The sequence below is a fragment of the Arachis ipaensis genome, chromosome B8 (genome assembly GCF_059453495.1).
Source record: "Arachis ipaensis isolate K30076 ecotype BB chromosome B8, ASM5945349v1, whole genome shotgun sequence".
NCBI lineage: Eukaryota > Viridiplantae > Streptophyta > Magnoliopsida > Fabales > Fabaceae > Arachis > Arachis ipaensis.
In genome coordinates, this window is record NC_142443.1 from 133,113,766 (window position 1) to 133,128,927 (window position 15,162).

Below are 15,162 nucleotides of genomic sequence, written 5' to 3' on the forward strand. Positions count from 1 at the left end.
TCCTTACATTTGTCTTGTATTTATTTATTTATTTTTTTTTGTCCGACATTTGTCTTGTATTTGAATTACACTAACTCTAATTTTTTCCTACTAAAAATTTGGCCCCCTAGCATTCCCATTACAATTTACTGAATTTAGTGAAGCGACAAAATACGAGAACAAAGAAACGTGTGAACCAGAAAGAGCGTCACATAACTCTAATCTTCAGAGAATGATAACAAAATTATTCTTTTAATCATATAACAACCTGACGAATACCATACCAAACATTATCTACATGTTACAATCTATAACCCGTTTCCATTCAAAGAGAAATAAAAAAGACAGAACAAGAACCAGGTGCTTAGAAGTTAGAACATTTATTACATACAAACTGATAGCATCATCAAGGTATCAACACAATAGACCCTGAGGTCTTCCTATTCTCAAGATCTTCATGTGCTTTTGCAGCCTCAGACAAAGGGTAAGTATGGTTAACTCGCACCTTCAACACACCAGAAGCAACATTAGTAAACACCTCTCCAGCAGACTCCAATAGCTCGTCACGAGTGACATTGTATTGCATTAGACTTGGCCTTGTCAAGAACAAGGATTTCGCAGCCAGGGTAGACAATGGAACGGGATCGGGAGTACCTGATGACTGCCCGAAATTTACCAAGTAGCCTCGAAGTTTTAAACACGCCAAAGATCCCTAGCAAAAAATATAAATTAGTAAATAATAAAAAAAAAAGAGCTGAAAAAATAGCATACCACCTAAAGGACTTCTTCTCTCATTACATTCACAGTTTCTTGAAAAATAGAAAGAAACATTACTGACACAAATATACTAAACCATGGTTCAATGTTTAAATTAAAAATTGGAAAAAAATGTAATTAACTCTCCTAAAATTTAGCTCATGTGCACCTTAGGCCTTAAACTTTCAAAATACGCAATTCAACACTTGGGAGTTGTCCATACACTGCAAAACAAGGTCTTCCAAAATTATTCTCCCATTGAGGCGTTATGTTTTCTGTAAAAAACATACTATTGGAAGAAAAGTTCGCACAAAAGTTTTGAAAGTTTAAATTATTAGGGGCACATGAGCAAAAGTTAAAGGTTGTTAATTGCATTTTTCCCTTAAAATGTCTCATAACAAAAAGGTTCATCGTGCAGAAATCAGTAGAACATTATACCAAGCATGTTGTTAAATTCCATCAATAGTATACTAATATGAGAGTAGTTCAATCTGTAAATCAAAACCGTGGCATATATTCTTTTTCTGTGTTCAACCGTTAAAGGGTCCTTATTAGAACAATTATTGAATATAAAACTTTATCTGCCTTCATATTATTGTGTCTACGAATTCACAGAAACACAATGCTGATAGGATGCAGAACAATGAGTTCATTCCTAATTTGAAAAGAAAGGCACTTTTCTTTAATAAGATCCAGGAAGTCATCCATATTAAGAACATGCACTGTTAGAGTTCTGTATCTACAATCCTACTTGGTGCTTGTTGATGGTTTAGTTAGAAATGATCATCAAAGGTCAACTGAACCCCAAAATCTAGTTGCATTCCTAGAAACTCAGCCATCATAACAGAAAAAATTTCGTGCAGAAATAGAAAAGGTGCAACTGTGATGCTGATGATATCATCATGCAAAATACAAGATTAACAGTTAAGTCTTTCTACTCAAAATTACGCAGCATTTTGATATTAAAGTTCACTTGGATACGATTGCATAGAATGAGAATTACCTGAAAAGTATCCTTTCCTACTGAATCATAAACTACTTCGACTCCATTTCCAGATGTAATTTCGTTGACTCGAGCAACAAAATCCTCTTCCGTATAGATTATAGTATGATGGCAGCCATCCTCCTTGGCTTGAGCTGCCTTCTCTTTACTAGATACAGTTCCAATAACCGTTGCGCCAAGTGCATTTGCCCACTGGCACAATAGGGATCCAACTCCACCAGCTGCTGCTTGTACAAGGACAGTATGACCAGGTTCAACCTATGAAGTTACATGTATTGGTTTCTGTTTATCATCAACATGGGGAACAAAGAACAGAATTTTAAGGCAAAGCATAGAACTCAAGAAATATTATAGTCAACGACGGTAATAGCAAAATTCTTGCTTCTGTTATAAATTACAACAAATTTTCTTTTGTGCTTTACTTCAAGTATATACTGGATGAGGTATATCTTTCTGCAGTAGCACCTTCAATTGAATTCGCAATGAGATTATCACCCAGAAGAGGAATATCCTAATTTGATAACCATCACTAAAGACTTGTAGCATTCTCTCTTTTTCAGGCACATCTTGCCAGGTATCAATCCTCAGTATCGTTGAGTAGAAATCCCTCTTGTATGCTTTTAGATTGGCAAACATGATATTCCAATACGGAAATTACTACCAAATAGAGGCCAACATCTAATAATCTTATTTGATAAAACTTGCTTGTCTCAAAATCTACTATTAAATCATTTCAACTTGACAAAGTAATTAAGCATTTCAATAATTTTTTTTAAAAAAAGGAAAATTCTAGACAGCCGGAAAATTTCTGATGAACTCTTGGATCAATCAGTGATATTAATCTCTTGGAGCAATGAGGCTCTACCACTTCATCCCATTCAATCTGACAATTTCTGATGGAGTAATAATGTTCATTTTTTCTTTTTCTGACTTATTGCATCTATAGGTTGACAATATAAACAAATCATTAAGGATACCAAACTTCCCTTAAAATGCACATACAAATGTCGGAAGATCAATTATCTGAAAACTGAAATATGCATATAATTCCTCTAAAGTCACAACAAATCTCATGAATTCTTTTATATTTTAAAGATGTAGAAACACAATCTGGTGAAACTGTGGAGCTTGACTATGTTTAGAATATATTAAGAATCTCTTCAATATTTATCTCAGATAATGGATATATTTCTAACATGGAATCAACTAGCTTCTCCCTAAGAAAACAATCTTAGGGAGTGTCTTACTAGTTTCGTGATGTTCTCTAATTTGTGATTTTAAAAATTAGGAGTATAAAAAGCCAATTGTATCAGTGTTCCAAGAAAAATAACAAAATCAAATGAAAACAAAAAAAGAGAGATAAATACAAGTTATAAAAGCCTACCTTGAAACAACGGCGAACCAAGAACTGAGCTGTCATGCCCTTCAGCATGATGGATGCCCCAACAACTGGGTCAATTGAGGAGGGTACAGGAACTACTTTGTCAGCAGGAAGAATCTGCTCTTCAGCATATGAGCCCATTGGTTGACCTGCATACGCAACAAGATCTCCAACCTTCCTACCAGTGAGTCCAGAACCAACAGCTGTGACAACCCCAACAGCTTCCATACCTGAACACATTAAAAGTAAAAGTAATCAACATATGATACTTTCTGCATCAAATATTTGACATATTAGGATTTGTATATTTGCAATTTGCTTATCCTGCTGGTTTTCTTTTCCTTCCTTTCAAGTTTTACACTGCTTTCCTATATTAAATTCTCAATGGAAGAGGTTCAAATCAGAGAATGGCAATTCATTAATTAAAGGGATCACCAATAGAGAATAAGAATACTACATAACTTAGAAAAAGAGAAGATTTTGAGTACAAGATGCACAATTATATTCTTTAGAAAAAGGAAAAATACGAGGAGTAAAAATAAACAAGAAAATTCTTATGGCAAATTGATAGATGTCATTTATTATAGGCGATAAGGAGTCATTACTACCTCTCCCGTTACCATCAAAATTAAATGTCATACATAAACTCCAAATTCCCAAAATGAAGACACACTGTTAACTAGCACACACACACACCAGCATAAGTTAGATATAAATCTTTACACCATTTAATAACCTTTTACTAAATAATTTTTGCAAGGCACACCATTCGTTTAATGGTTTATGGTTGTATAGTTAAAAATTATATAATCTTAAAAGCTGTTCACAGTATAATCATATGGCCTTTGATCACTGCAAACTCTTGCTGCCTCCACAGCCAGAGAATTTTGCCATCAAGCTTGATAGATGCCAGATAATTGGAGTGAATCTTGCCTGAAGGATTTAAGAGATTCAACGGCAAGTTTGCAGCAGATTGAGGATACGATTGTCAAGTGATTTGAACAGCAGATGCATCAGGATATAGTATACCCAAGGGAAATTTGAAGCTCTAGATTCCTCGTCAGAAGTTAGGTTTCAGAGAGAACATGTAGGAAAGTGAAGGAAAAGGTTGAGGGAATTTGAGATTAAAAGAAACTGACATTTCTCTACTTGTGTAATGAATCTGATCTTTTGCATTCTGAAAAGGATCATACACTAGGATCTAACCACAGAAACAGGATCGACACAACCGCAATTGAAAACCAGTGGTCAGTTATCCACAGATTCTACGGATAATAGATGGTGAAGCAGGTCTTCATAACTGACTGAAATACTCTTTAAAAGATACCAGTGCAATACAATACATCCTTAATTTTGAAGAATCCATGTATCATAGCCATCAACAAAATCTAGAATATTACTTCGTTGACATCCAATCATTTCCTAGTGTTCTTTGCGGTAATAAGTAGGAGGAAATCTAATGTTCCAGTATGTAAAATAGAAAGAATACAATGTACAATTTTTGTTATAACTTATAACTAATAAAACATTTTAGTTAAATATTAATTCTACCTGATCCCAGTAAAGGAACCAATTGCAAGTTAATCATTGAAAACCTCATCCCCTTCTATGTTGAAACTACCAAGTACTAACCACTAAGAACTAAAACAAGCTAAATAATCCACAGCTTGGATTGCTGCATGGAGTAATTGAACACTAGAACAAACAAGTCTTCAGGTCACTGCTCAGTAATGGCATTACAGAACCGAAACAATTTTTCTCTACCTCTTCTTTTCATTTTCTTTTTTTATTTTTGGCATTGGCATAAATGTTTCATGAGAGATCAATTGATAAGAGGTAAATAAACTCCAAAAACCTGGGGTGAAAGGCAATGAGGGGGCTTTATAAACTCCTTTCCGAAAGTAGACATCGATAAAATTAAGGCCAATGGCTTTGTTCGTCACGCGCACCTCGCCTTCTTTTGGCTCTCCGATTTCCACATCCTCCCACTTCAGAACCTGTTATCAAATTTGCAACCACAGAAATAGGTCACATGATAATGAAGCAAACCACAGACCACAGAAGCAGCACATCTCTAATCTCAAATAAATTTAACAATAAATCGAATATATCGAAAAATAAAAATTTGTTTAAAAAAAATGCAAGAGTGAATAGTAACACTACTGAATCATAGAGACGGTAACATTACGTAACTAAAGTGGCGAATATACAACACAAATTTGAAATCAGAACAGTAGTAAAAGGAAAAGCATACTAAAATTATGAAAACGGAAAATTCAGGTTCCAATTGAAAAGAAAAAGTAAAATGAGGTCGCTTTGATAGTTCATAATCATAACCTGAGGACCACCGAGTTCATGAACTCTGATAGCTTTGACCATGTTTGATGAGAAAGAAGCTTTAGCAATAAGAGGTTTTTGGGTTGGTGAAAGTGGAAGGGTGAAGAAGGGGAATGAAAGAGTTGAATTTGAAGAGGTTGAGAAACAGAAAGGGGGGTTCTGCAGTGTGACTTGTATTAGCCTTGAAAATAACATGTTTCCTTTCTCTCCCAATAATTGCCAAATTGCCCAACCAGGGGTTTTTGTTTCTCAAAAATACAATCATATTATTTTATATTTTATCTTCAGTAAATAATTTAATTTTTATATATTCTGTGAAATAGTTTATATTTATATGATTGAATATTTTTTTATATAGAGAACCTCACATAAAGTCCAGAAAAAATAGACAAAAACTATTTTAAAAAATAAAATAATTATATAAATTATTTTATGCCGTTAATATATCAAAATTAAATTTTTTGTATATTAAAAACAGGGCAAAAAACCCAAATAAACCAAGGAGCATTTGAAATTACCTAAATCCGCCAAATCAAAAATCTTCACCTGTATCCACCAGGACCAATTATTATGTAATTCGAATCAATAAGATTCGAATTATGATATCAAGTAATTCGAATTGATTTAATTCGAATTGTGTACATGCAACGACTTAAAGTAATTCGAATCAATATGATTCGAATTACTATGAACGTAAGAATATATAGGTAATTCGAAACAACTTGTTTCGATATATATATGTAGAATTCGAGTCTTATTAATTCGAATTACTAGGTTATTTTGTGTTTCAACATAATTCGAAACAACTTGTTTCGAATTATAACTTAAGAATTCGAGTTTACTTAGTTCGAATTACTAGGTTAGGTTGTGATAAATCGAAACAACTTGTTTCGAATTATATATATATAGCACGAACCAGGGCTATATATATATGCTGTGAACTCATGATGCTGTGAACAAAGTGGGGAGATGGCTAGTGAGGAGAGTTTCCTAGTGTTGGTACATTATAGAGGGTCGATTAAAAGAAAAACTCGATCCGGCGTGAAGTTCACTGATAAGGATCCACTATGTATTATCGTGACGCCAACAACCACCTACGATGCTCTTGTTAGCTGTGTGCTGGATAAGCTTGGTCTCGAAGGAGTTAAAAGGGTCAAGAAGTTTTTCTACCGCATTCCAACAGCGGTGCTCCATGACACCGTGAAGTTTGATTGTTCCACAATCGGCAGTAACGAGGACTTGCAGGTTATGTTTCTTTGTCGTAGGCAGTATCCCGAGGTAAGGACACCGGAGTTGTTGGCTAAGTTGGTTGATGTGGTATCTAGCTCGGGTGGTTCAAACCGGAATGCGAATACTATAGCCGCAGTTGCCGGGTCGAGCTCGAGACCTGCTGTTGCTTCGTCCTCTGCTCCTGTGTATGAGCCACCGATGCAGCCTGTTGCGTCCCCTTCGTTTGCCGTCGATCTGGGCGGGAATGTTGGAGATGAGGTTCGGCATGGGGAACATATTCCCACCGAGGAACATTGTCCCACACCGGCTGGTGTTGGTGATGGTTTGTTTGAGGATCCAGATGACGATGACGTGGAGCCGGATTTGATCGCTGATGAAAGCGGCGATGATGTTGGAACTACTGTTCCGAGAAGGGCTACAGGTGGATCTAGTTCTGGCACACAGCAGTATCCACCCCATTTTTCCTCGTTGGACCTGGATGCTATGCGGCAGGATGAAAATGCTCTGCTGCCCTCAGGATTTGGCGCTAGAGATACCGAGGGGTCTGCCGGTGTGAACGAGTTTCAGGTTGGCCAACAATTTCAGGATAAAGATGAGGCGCTGTTCAATGTGAAGACGTACAGTATCCGCCGAGGGGTCCAGTACAAGGTCGTTGAGTCTGACTATCGGAGGTATGTGGGAAAGTGTTCTGAGTTTGGGAATGGGTGCACATGGCTCATTCGGATGAGTCTCCGACAGCGGAAGGGTATCTGGGAAGTGAAGCGATACAACGGTCCGCATACATGTCTCGCCAGCTCCATCTCCAGCGACCATAGGAGTCTGGACTACCATGTGATATCCACCTTCATTATGCCGATGGTTAGGGCTGATGCAGCTGTGAACATCAAGGTCCTTCAAAATGCCACGGCCGCACAATTTGGGTTCAGGCCAACGTACAGGAGGGTATGGATGGCGAAGCAGAAGGCCGTTGCCGTCATATATGGGGACTGGGACGAGTCGTACAACGAGCTGCCAAGGTGGGTTTTAGGAGTTCAGCTGACGATGCCTGGCACTGTAGCCGTCCTCAGGACTTGCCCTGTTCGAGTTGGGGGACAGGTTGACGAGTCTCAAGTTTATTTTCATAGGCTGTTCTGGACTTTCCCCCCTTGTATCCAGGCATTCCGTCATTGCAAGCCTCTGGTGAGTATTGATGGGACCCATCTATATGGGAAGTATGGGGGAACACTGCTAGTCGCCATTGCACAGGACGGAAACTCGAACATCCTCCCCGTGGCATTTGCACTAGTCGAGGGTGAGAATGCTGAGTCATGGTCTTTCTTTCTTTCCCACCTCCGTGAGCACGTGACACCTCAGCCGGGTCTGTTAGTTATTTCAGATAGGCATAATGGCATCAAGGCAGCACTCGAGGCTCCGGATGGGGGATGGCTACCCCCAGCTGCTTACCGGGCGTTCTGCATTCGACACGTTGCATCGAACTTTGCATTGACATTCAAGGGAAAAGATGCCCGGAGGCTTCTTGTTAACGCCGCATATGCGAAGACTGAAGTGGAGTTCGACTACTGGTTTGACATTCTGCGCTCTGAGAATCCGGCAATGTGTGACTGGGCGAACCGAATCGAGTATTCGTTGTGGACACAGTACTGTGATGCGGGTCGGAGATTCGGGCACATGACAACCAATATTTCTGAATGTGTCAACTCAATCCTGAAGGGGGTAAGAAACCTCCCTGTTTGCTCGCTGGTGAAGGCCACATACGGAAGGCTAGCTGAGCTATTTGTCCGTAAGGGAAGGGAGGCCGAGGCTCAGATGGGTACTGGACAACAATTCAGTCAATACCTAGTAAAGTGTATCGAGGCCAACCTGAAGACAGCAAGGTGCTTCACGGTGACTGTTTACGACAGGGATAACTCGGAATACACCGTTGCTGAGACGACTCCGACAGGTTCATTCTCCCTTGGTACGTACAGGGTCTCGTTAGGTTCTAAGACTTGTGATTGTGGATACTTCCAAGCACTTCATTTTCCCTGTCCACACGCACTGGCATGTTGTGCTTATTCACGACTTACATGGCAGCCCTACGTCCATGAGGTCTATCGCCTGAGTTCCGTTTTTGGTGTCTATCAGATGGGATTTACACCTCCCATTCCAGAGGGTTTCTGGCCACCTTATGCAGGGCCAACCGTTATACCGGATCCGAATATGAGGCGTGCGAGGGAGGGTCGTCCTAGATCCACAAGAATCCGCACCAACATGGATGAAGCAGATCCGAACCGGCCAAAGAGATGTGGCCTCTGCAGGCAGCCAGGTCACACCAGGCGTAGTTGTCCACAAGGCGCAGGCCCCAGCGGACCTGCTGGAAATCAATAGGAGATTTCTTAGTCTATTAGCACTTGTCTTCTATGTAAGTTAGCAACCATTGTGCTCCTTTGTACTAAGTTGTTTCCTATTAGTAATGAAACTTGTTATTCGGACCAAATTTTTCTGCTTAATATGTTTTAAGTGATTGAAATTAGTTTCTAAAACAAACAACATTACCGCGAGGGATGAATCATAATGAATAACATAACATGAAACTATATACGATAACAGAAAAGTGGAATACATCATAGTAAATGACATAAGAAAACAACAAAGTACATACCATAACATAAAATAAAATAACTACAACGTACATACCATAACAATGATAACCAACCAATAAGGTAGACAATATAAATATAACAACATGACATACACCACTATCCATAAATCATCTAAATAGGTGCGATCCAGTGCCGCAACGGCGTGGCACCCGTGTCCGGAAACTCCTCCGTATAAGTGGCTCCTCATCCTCAATAGACTCGTCGCTGTCATCCGGAACTGGCTGTCTCGGGGTCACACGCGCAGCATGCACGGGTCTGGATGATGACGGGCCGGCAACTGAATGTGACCCAATAGTCTGGGCAGATGCTGGGGTCCCTCCCATGGCAAAAGGATGCGGGGGAGCTACCGTGGCAGGCTCGTTCAGATCTACATCCAGGGGTGCCTGTGTCCCTGTCGTCTGAACCCGTCCGGCTGCAGCCTCATCCTCCTGCATGATAGTCCGGATATCATCAAGGAAATGCGGTCCACCAAACTCGGCCACAATGCCATCACTAGCAAGCAAGTCTCCAAACATCGAGCTCGGACTCACCCATGGAGTACTCTCCTGGAGGGTATGATCATCACCGGGAACACCTACGAAGTAATCTCCAAGACCTCCACCACCAAGCCCAGCATCAGTGTGAGTCGTCGGATCTCCCATGCCAGATCCACGCGACCCACCCTCATGCCCGCCCCGATGGGCCCTATCAACCCCCGCAACATCACCTCCCATAGGCATCTGGGCACCCTCTCTAGCAGCACCCACTCTCCTCCTGCCTCCACGACCACGAACTCTCCCGCCACCCCTAACTGGGGGTTCGACGTCATCCATAGCAAGATCCGCCCCGATCCACTCCCGCTGGCTACGACGTGTCCCAACTCGAGCTCTCCGCTCAATACGACGTCTGTCGGGAACGTCCTCGACCCGGTCCATATCTGGAAGTCGACCAGCACCCCTCTGCGTAGCCTCATCTGGAATAGGAATACCTCTCGGATCCCCCAATAACATCTCCGGCGACAGAAACCTCTTTCCGTGCTGATACCACCATGTCAAGAAATCGTGTGACGGACCGGGATCGGGGACGATGTCAAACTGTAGAATGTGCTCCGCACGCTCCTGCCAGTGATCGTGCCAGTCAGCGTACTGTGCCGGGAACCAACGGTCACCTCCTCTCCCATCCTTCGACATCAAGAAGTCGATGTTCAAGGCGGGAGACGGTATGGGCTGAACGCCACCAAACTGAGGTAAAACTCTATCAACCTGATGCCACTCCACAACCGCAAAGTAAATCAGGGACGTCCTGCAGCGCCATAACATCGTATGCCGAGGCTCCAAGACCTCCGGATGTACAACCTGGATGACGTCTAGTGCGCTATAGGGCATCCATATGAACTGGAAAAATAAAAATTAAAAGGGTTGGACAATATAAACTGAAACAATGACTTGAAATACACATGCTCTGCGTACTTACCTGCCGAGGCTGTAACAAGTCGATCTTCAGGCGAGCCATCTGTACCCGAGGTCCCTTGTTGCTAATCCCAGGATTGTAACCAGACCATCTACGTAGGAGAAACATTAAAATTGGTTTCATAATCGAAAATAAATACGAGAAGCATTTATAATACAAAACAATAACGGTACCTCGAGGCAAGGGGCCAGCTAATCTCATCATACCCAGATGGTCTAAGAGTGGGAAACCTCCAGAATATCCAAGACTGTAGTAACTGTAAAGGGCCAGCTAACTTCACCACATGTCTGTTGGCGACTCGGCACATGCACCTGTACAACCATGCAAGTGCCGCCGACCCCCAACTGTAGCGACCCATCTCCTCAAGCCGAGCAACATAAGGTAGCCATCTGATGTGTATACGGTTGCCGGACTTGTCGGCAAACAGCTGCGTGCCCAATAACATCATGATATAGGCCCGGACAAAGCGCCTAACTGTCTCCTCATCAGCCCCGTCTGGACACTCTGCAAATGTCTCCTGAAACCAGGTGCAGTTGACTGCGAATTTCTGCACCTGGTTCTCGGGAGGTAAAACACCGAGCAACTCATGGAACCACTGCCAAGCAGGTCTCCCACCCTCAATGTAAAGGTGGAAGTCTGTCAGGCAACCACTAACGTAATCTCCGTCCACTGGCAACCCCAGCTGGTATGCGACGTCCTGAAGAGTGATGGTGCACTCTCCGAACGGCATGTGAAAGGTGTGCGTCTCAGGCCGCCACCTCTCGACGAATGCGCTGACTAGGGGCTCGTCTAGTCGGAACCATCTGTCATTCAGTCTCGCAAGATGGTACAATCCGGCCATCTACAGGTACGGAACGTACCTCTCATCAAGACGCATCCCCTGCTGCCGCCTAACGCTGGATATGCAACGACGAGGCTGGCCAGTACATAAACCGCATAATTAGAAGAGATGCACAACCCACTAACATATACAATATCTTTCATAAGGAAGCAAAAAATAAATCGTCATGTGTAAAAGATAAATGAAACAAACGACCAACATTTTATACAGAAACCGCTCACTCAAACCTAGTGCAAATACCATTAACAAAAACAGATGCATGATCACACTTATCATAAACCGCTACCGTTAACCACTAAACCGCTAAACCGCTTAGTTAAACCGCTAAGACTAAAATAAACCGCTATAAAAAATCATTAAGAAAACCCTCTACCATACACCACCAACTCAGACCACCCCCTAAACCGCTAACCATCACAAAAACCACTATCCAAAACAATTAGCACAAACCGCTTAAAAAAACCAATTTCAAATACCACTAACAAAAACCACTGGCCTAAACCGCTTGCTTAAACTGCTAACACTAAAATAAACCGCTATAAAAAACCATTAAAAAAACCCACTACCATACACCACCAACTCAAACCACCCCCTAAACCGCTAACCATCACTAAAACCACTATCCAAAACAATTAGCACAAACCGCTTAAAAAAACCAATTTCAAATACCACTAACAAAAACCAATGGCCTAAACCGCTTGCTTAAACCGCTAACACTAAAATAAACCGCTATAAAAAACCATTAACAATAAACCACTAGCATGCACCACTCTCCTAAACCACTATCCTAAACCACTAACAGTAACATAAACCATCATCAAAAACCATTAACAAATACCGTTATCATAAAACGCTTTCATAAACCACTAACCTCGTCGTTGATGACACCGGCGATATGCGCAACTCCATCCAAACGATAAAGCCTTCCCGGATCGTCCCCCATCGACAAAAAAAGGCGATCTCCTCTTACTCGTACGAAAGGTTGGTCGTTTTCTCTGGGATTTGGTGGGGTTACAGAAAGACAAACTGATTCGAATGAACTTGCTTCGAACTCCTTTTATAGCCGAAACAGTTGTAATTCGAATCAACTTGATTCGAATTACTATGGAAATCGGTTCTAGCCCTAATTCGAATCAACTAGATTCGAACCACTCAAACATAAACTTCTCCTAGTAATTCGAATTAAATGAATTCGAAATAGCTTATGTAAATTCGAAAGGTATTGATTCGAATTACATGATTTCTTGGATGAGTATAATTCGAATCATATTGATTCGAATTACGTTCATATGTTGCATGGAGATAATTCGAATTATATCAATTCGAATTACTTGAGAGTATAATTCGAATCTTATTGATTCGAATTATATAATAATTCGTCCTGGTTGATTCAGGTGTGAATTTCTGGTTTGGCTGATATTGGTAATTTTGAGCTCTCCTTGGTATATATTGGTTTTTTGCCCTTAAAAACATGTGCTCATATCTATATTTTTTAGAAATTAAAGATGTTTTGTATGTTTTAATTAAATTATTGACATCAAATTCTATTTATGATTAAAATTTTTTCTCTATTTATGTTTATTATGCTCATTTTAAATTTTAAAAATTTTTTACTTCATCAGCTAACATAATTATTATTGCTTGTACTTATTTAGAGTTACTTTTGACTGATTTAACAAAACATAAATACTATAGTTTTTTTAATAAAACTATCTTTTAAAAAATTAATTTTAATAAACTTGAAAAGTAAAAATTGTATCGAATTATATCTTAAAAATTTGCATGATTATTTAATTATCATATTTATGTATCAAATCACCTAATTGATTAAATTAATGTAACAATACATGATTGAATATTTATAAAGGCTTAATTATTCTGCTAGTCTTTATAATTTTACCAAATTTATAATTAAAATTTTATACATTTTTTTAATTGGTCTATACACTACTTTTAATTTTGTAATTAGATTATTCCGTATCAAAAACGTTAATATTAACGGAATATCCTTCCATAAAAACATGTGATAAATAACCCAACCCTAAAAATATGTTGTCAAAGAAGTTTTTAGGAAGAAATATTTCCTTAAGTTTAACGTCTTTGACACACACAAAAAACTAATTATAAAATTAAAAATTGTATAAGAACTCAATTGAAACAAAAAAATTATAAGAACCTAATTATAAATTTAGTGAAATTATAAGAACTAGCCATATAATTAAACCTTTAAAATAATAACATATTACTTTTAACAAAAATTAAAGATTATTTTTTATTTCTTAAAAAAATTGTAGATAATTTAAAAGAAATATGACATTGATTTATTTTTGTTGAAAAAAAAATTATTTAAGATTTTAATTTTAATGCATTGTAAGCATAAATTAATTTTGTATGTACATTCAATTATATAATATTACGTTATGAAAATTAATTATTTTTTATATTAACTGCGTAAATAATTATTTAAAAAAATAAATATTATTAAATAATTAAACAAAATATTTTACATTATCAATATATGAAAATTAAATATTTTATCTGATATGAAAAAGATAATTCAAAATTAAAAATAAATGCAAGAAGAAGCACTATATAATAGAGCATGTCAAGTCATGCATTATATGTTAAGTGGGAAGGACAATGATGACATCATGGAAAAGGATAAAAAAAAACTTTAGATTTGCACAAATACAATTCGATTTATTTTGGCGGTCATAACTTATGCATAAATCGATGGAAAAAACATATTCGATTTATTTATTTTCACTATTTTAACATAAATCGACTCAATACGATTTGATTAACATGTGAATGGTAAATCAAATTTACTTACCAATGAGTTATAGTTCAAATGGCATAATCTCTTCATACTCAATTAAGAAGTTGTGGGTTCGAATCTCCTATCTTTAGTAAAAAAAAAAAATCGAATTTACTTAATACAATTTACATGAATTAACTAAAAGGACACATGTATTGAAATCAGAAATAAGACATCTATGTAAAAAAAATTTATTATCATTTTATTAATGTAATTTACCTTTTATATTATGATGAGAATATCATTAATACAAGTCTCGGATTCTCAAATATAAATTTCTACTACTATTTTTATCTATCCATTATATTTTTACAATAGACTATCAACACAAACGCTCTTAAGATAAAAAATTATAATTATGTCAATTATTTTTCGATTGAAATTTGTATCACTTCATATTTTTTTAAAAAAAATAACTTCTCATAGATTGTTGATGCTGAGATCTGTAAGAACCGGAACTAATTAACCATTTAATTAACATAAAATAAAAATATAATTTAATTATTCGGATTAAGTTTGGAAAATTAGAAATATTAATTAAAAAATATAAAGATAAAATTTGGATTCAATGAATTTTTTGGAGCAGGAAAAAGTAATTTTTTGCTGAAAAGTGTGTAAAAATGCGTACCGGTAAATTAGTCAGTAGTACCAGCTTAAGTCTGTCCAATACTGCGTGAGAGTAATAAAACCGTAGAAAAAATTAGGAAAATATCTAAAGTTGAAAAT

At 38.2% G+C, this 15,162-nt stretch overlaps 2 protein-coding genes across 2 annotated transcripts; one reads left to right on the forward strand and one right to left on the reverse strand.

The window, feature by feature from the left end:
- Positions 1 to 215: 215 nt before the first annotated feature.
- LOC107612847 (uncharacterized) lies at positions 216 to 5,684 on the reverse strand. The gene is made up of 5 exons (XM_088497130.1): positions 5,457 to 5,684; positions 4,975 to 5,116; positions 3,123 to 3,349; positions 1,739 to 1,996; positions 216 to 691 (listed from the first exon to the last, which is right to left on the reverse strand). The coding sequence occupies exons 1-5, from the start codon at positions 5,649 to 5,651 to the stop codon at positions 386 to 388; spliced, it is 1,128 nt and encodes a 375-aa protein (XP_088353256.1). The 5' UTR covers positions 5,652 to 5,684; the 3' UTR covers positions 216 to 385.
- Positions 5,685 to 6,425: 741 nt separating this feature from the next.
- On the forward strand, positions 6,426 to 12,378 carry LOC148549915 (uncharacterized). Its single transcript, XM_088495850.1, has 3 exons — positions 6,426 to 7,781; positions 11,829 to 11,845; positions 12,339 to 12,378. The coding sequence occupies exons 1-3, from the start codon at positions 6,426 to 6,428 to the stop codon at positions 12,376 to 12,378; spliced, it is 1,413 nt and encodes a 470-aa protein (XP_088351976.1).
- The last annotated feature ends 2,784 nt before the right edge of the window (positions 12,379 to 15,162 follow it).

What these genes read in the sequence shown, in the direction of transcription:
- LOC107612847 (XM_088497130.1), bottom strand. Translation starts at nt 5,651, where the DNA reads ATGTTATTTTCAAGGCTAATACAAGTCACACTGCAGAACCCCCCTTTC. An exon ending in ATGAACTCGGTGGTCCTCAG is followed by an intron (nt 5,117 to 5,456) that starts GTTATGATTATG and finishes ATTTGATAACAG; the next exon opens with GTTCTGAAGTGGGAGGATGT. An exon ending in TAGGAAAGGATACTTTTCAG is followed by an intron (nt 692 to 1,738) that starts GTAATTCTCATT and finishes ATTTTTTGCTAG; the next exon opens with GGATCTTTGGCGTGTTTAAA.
- LOC148549915 (XM_088495850.1), top strand. Translation starts at nt 6,426, where the DNA reads ATGGCTAGTGAGGAGAGTTTCCTAGTGTTGGTACATTATAGAGGGTCG.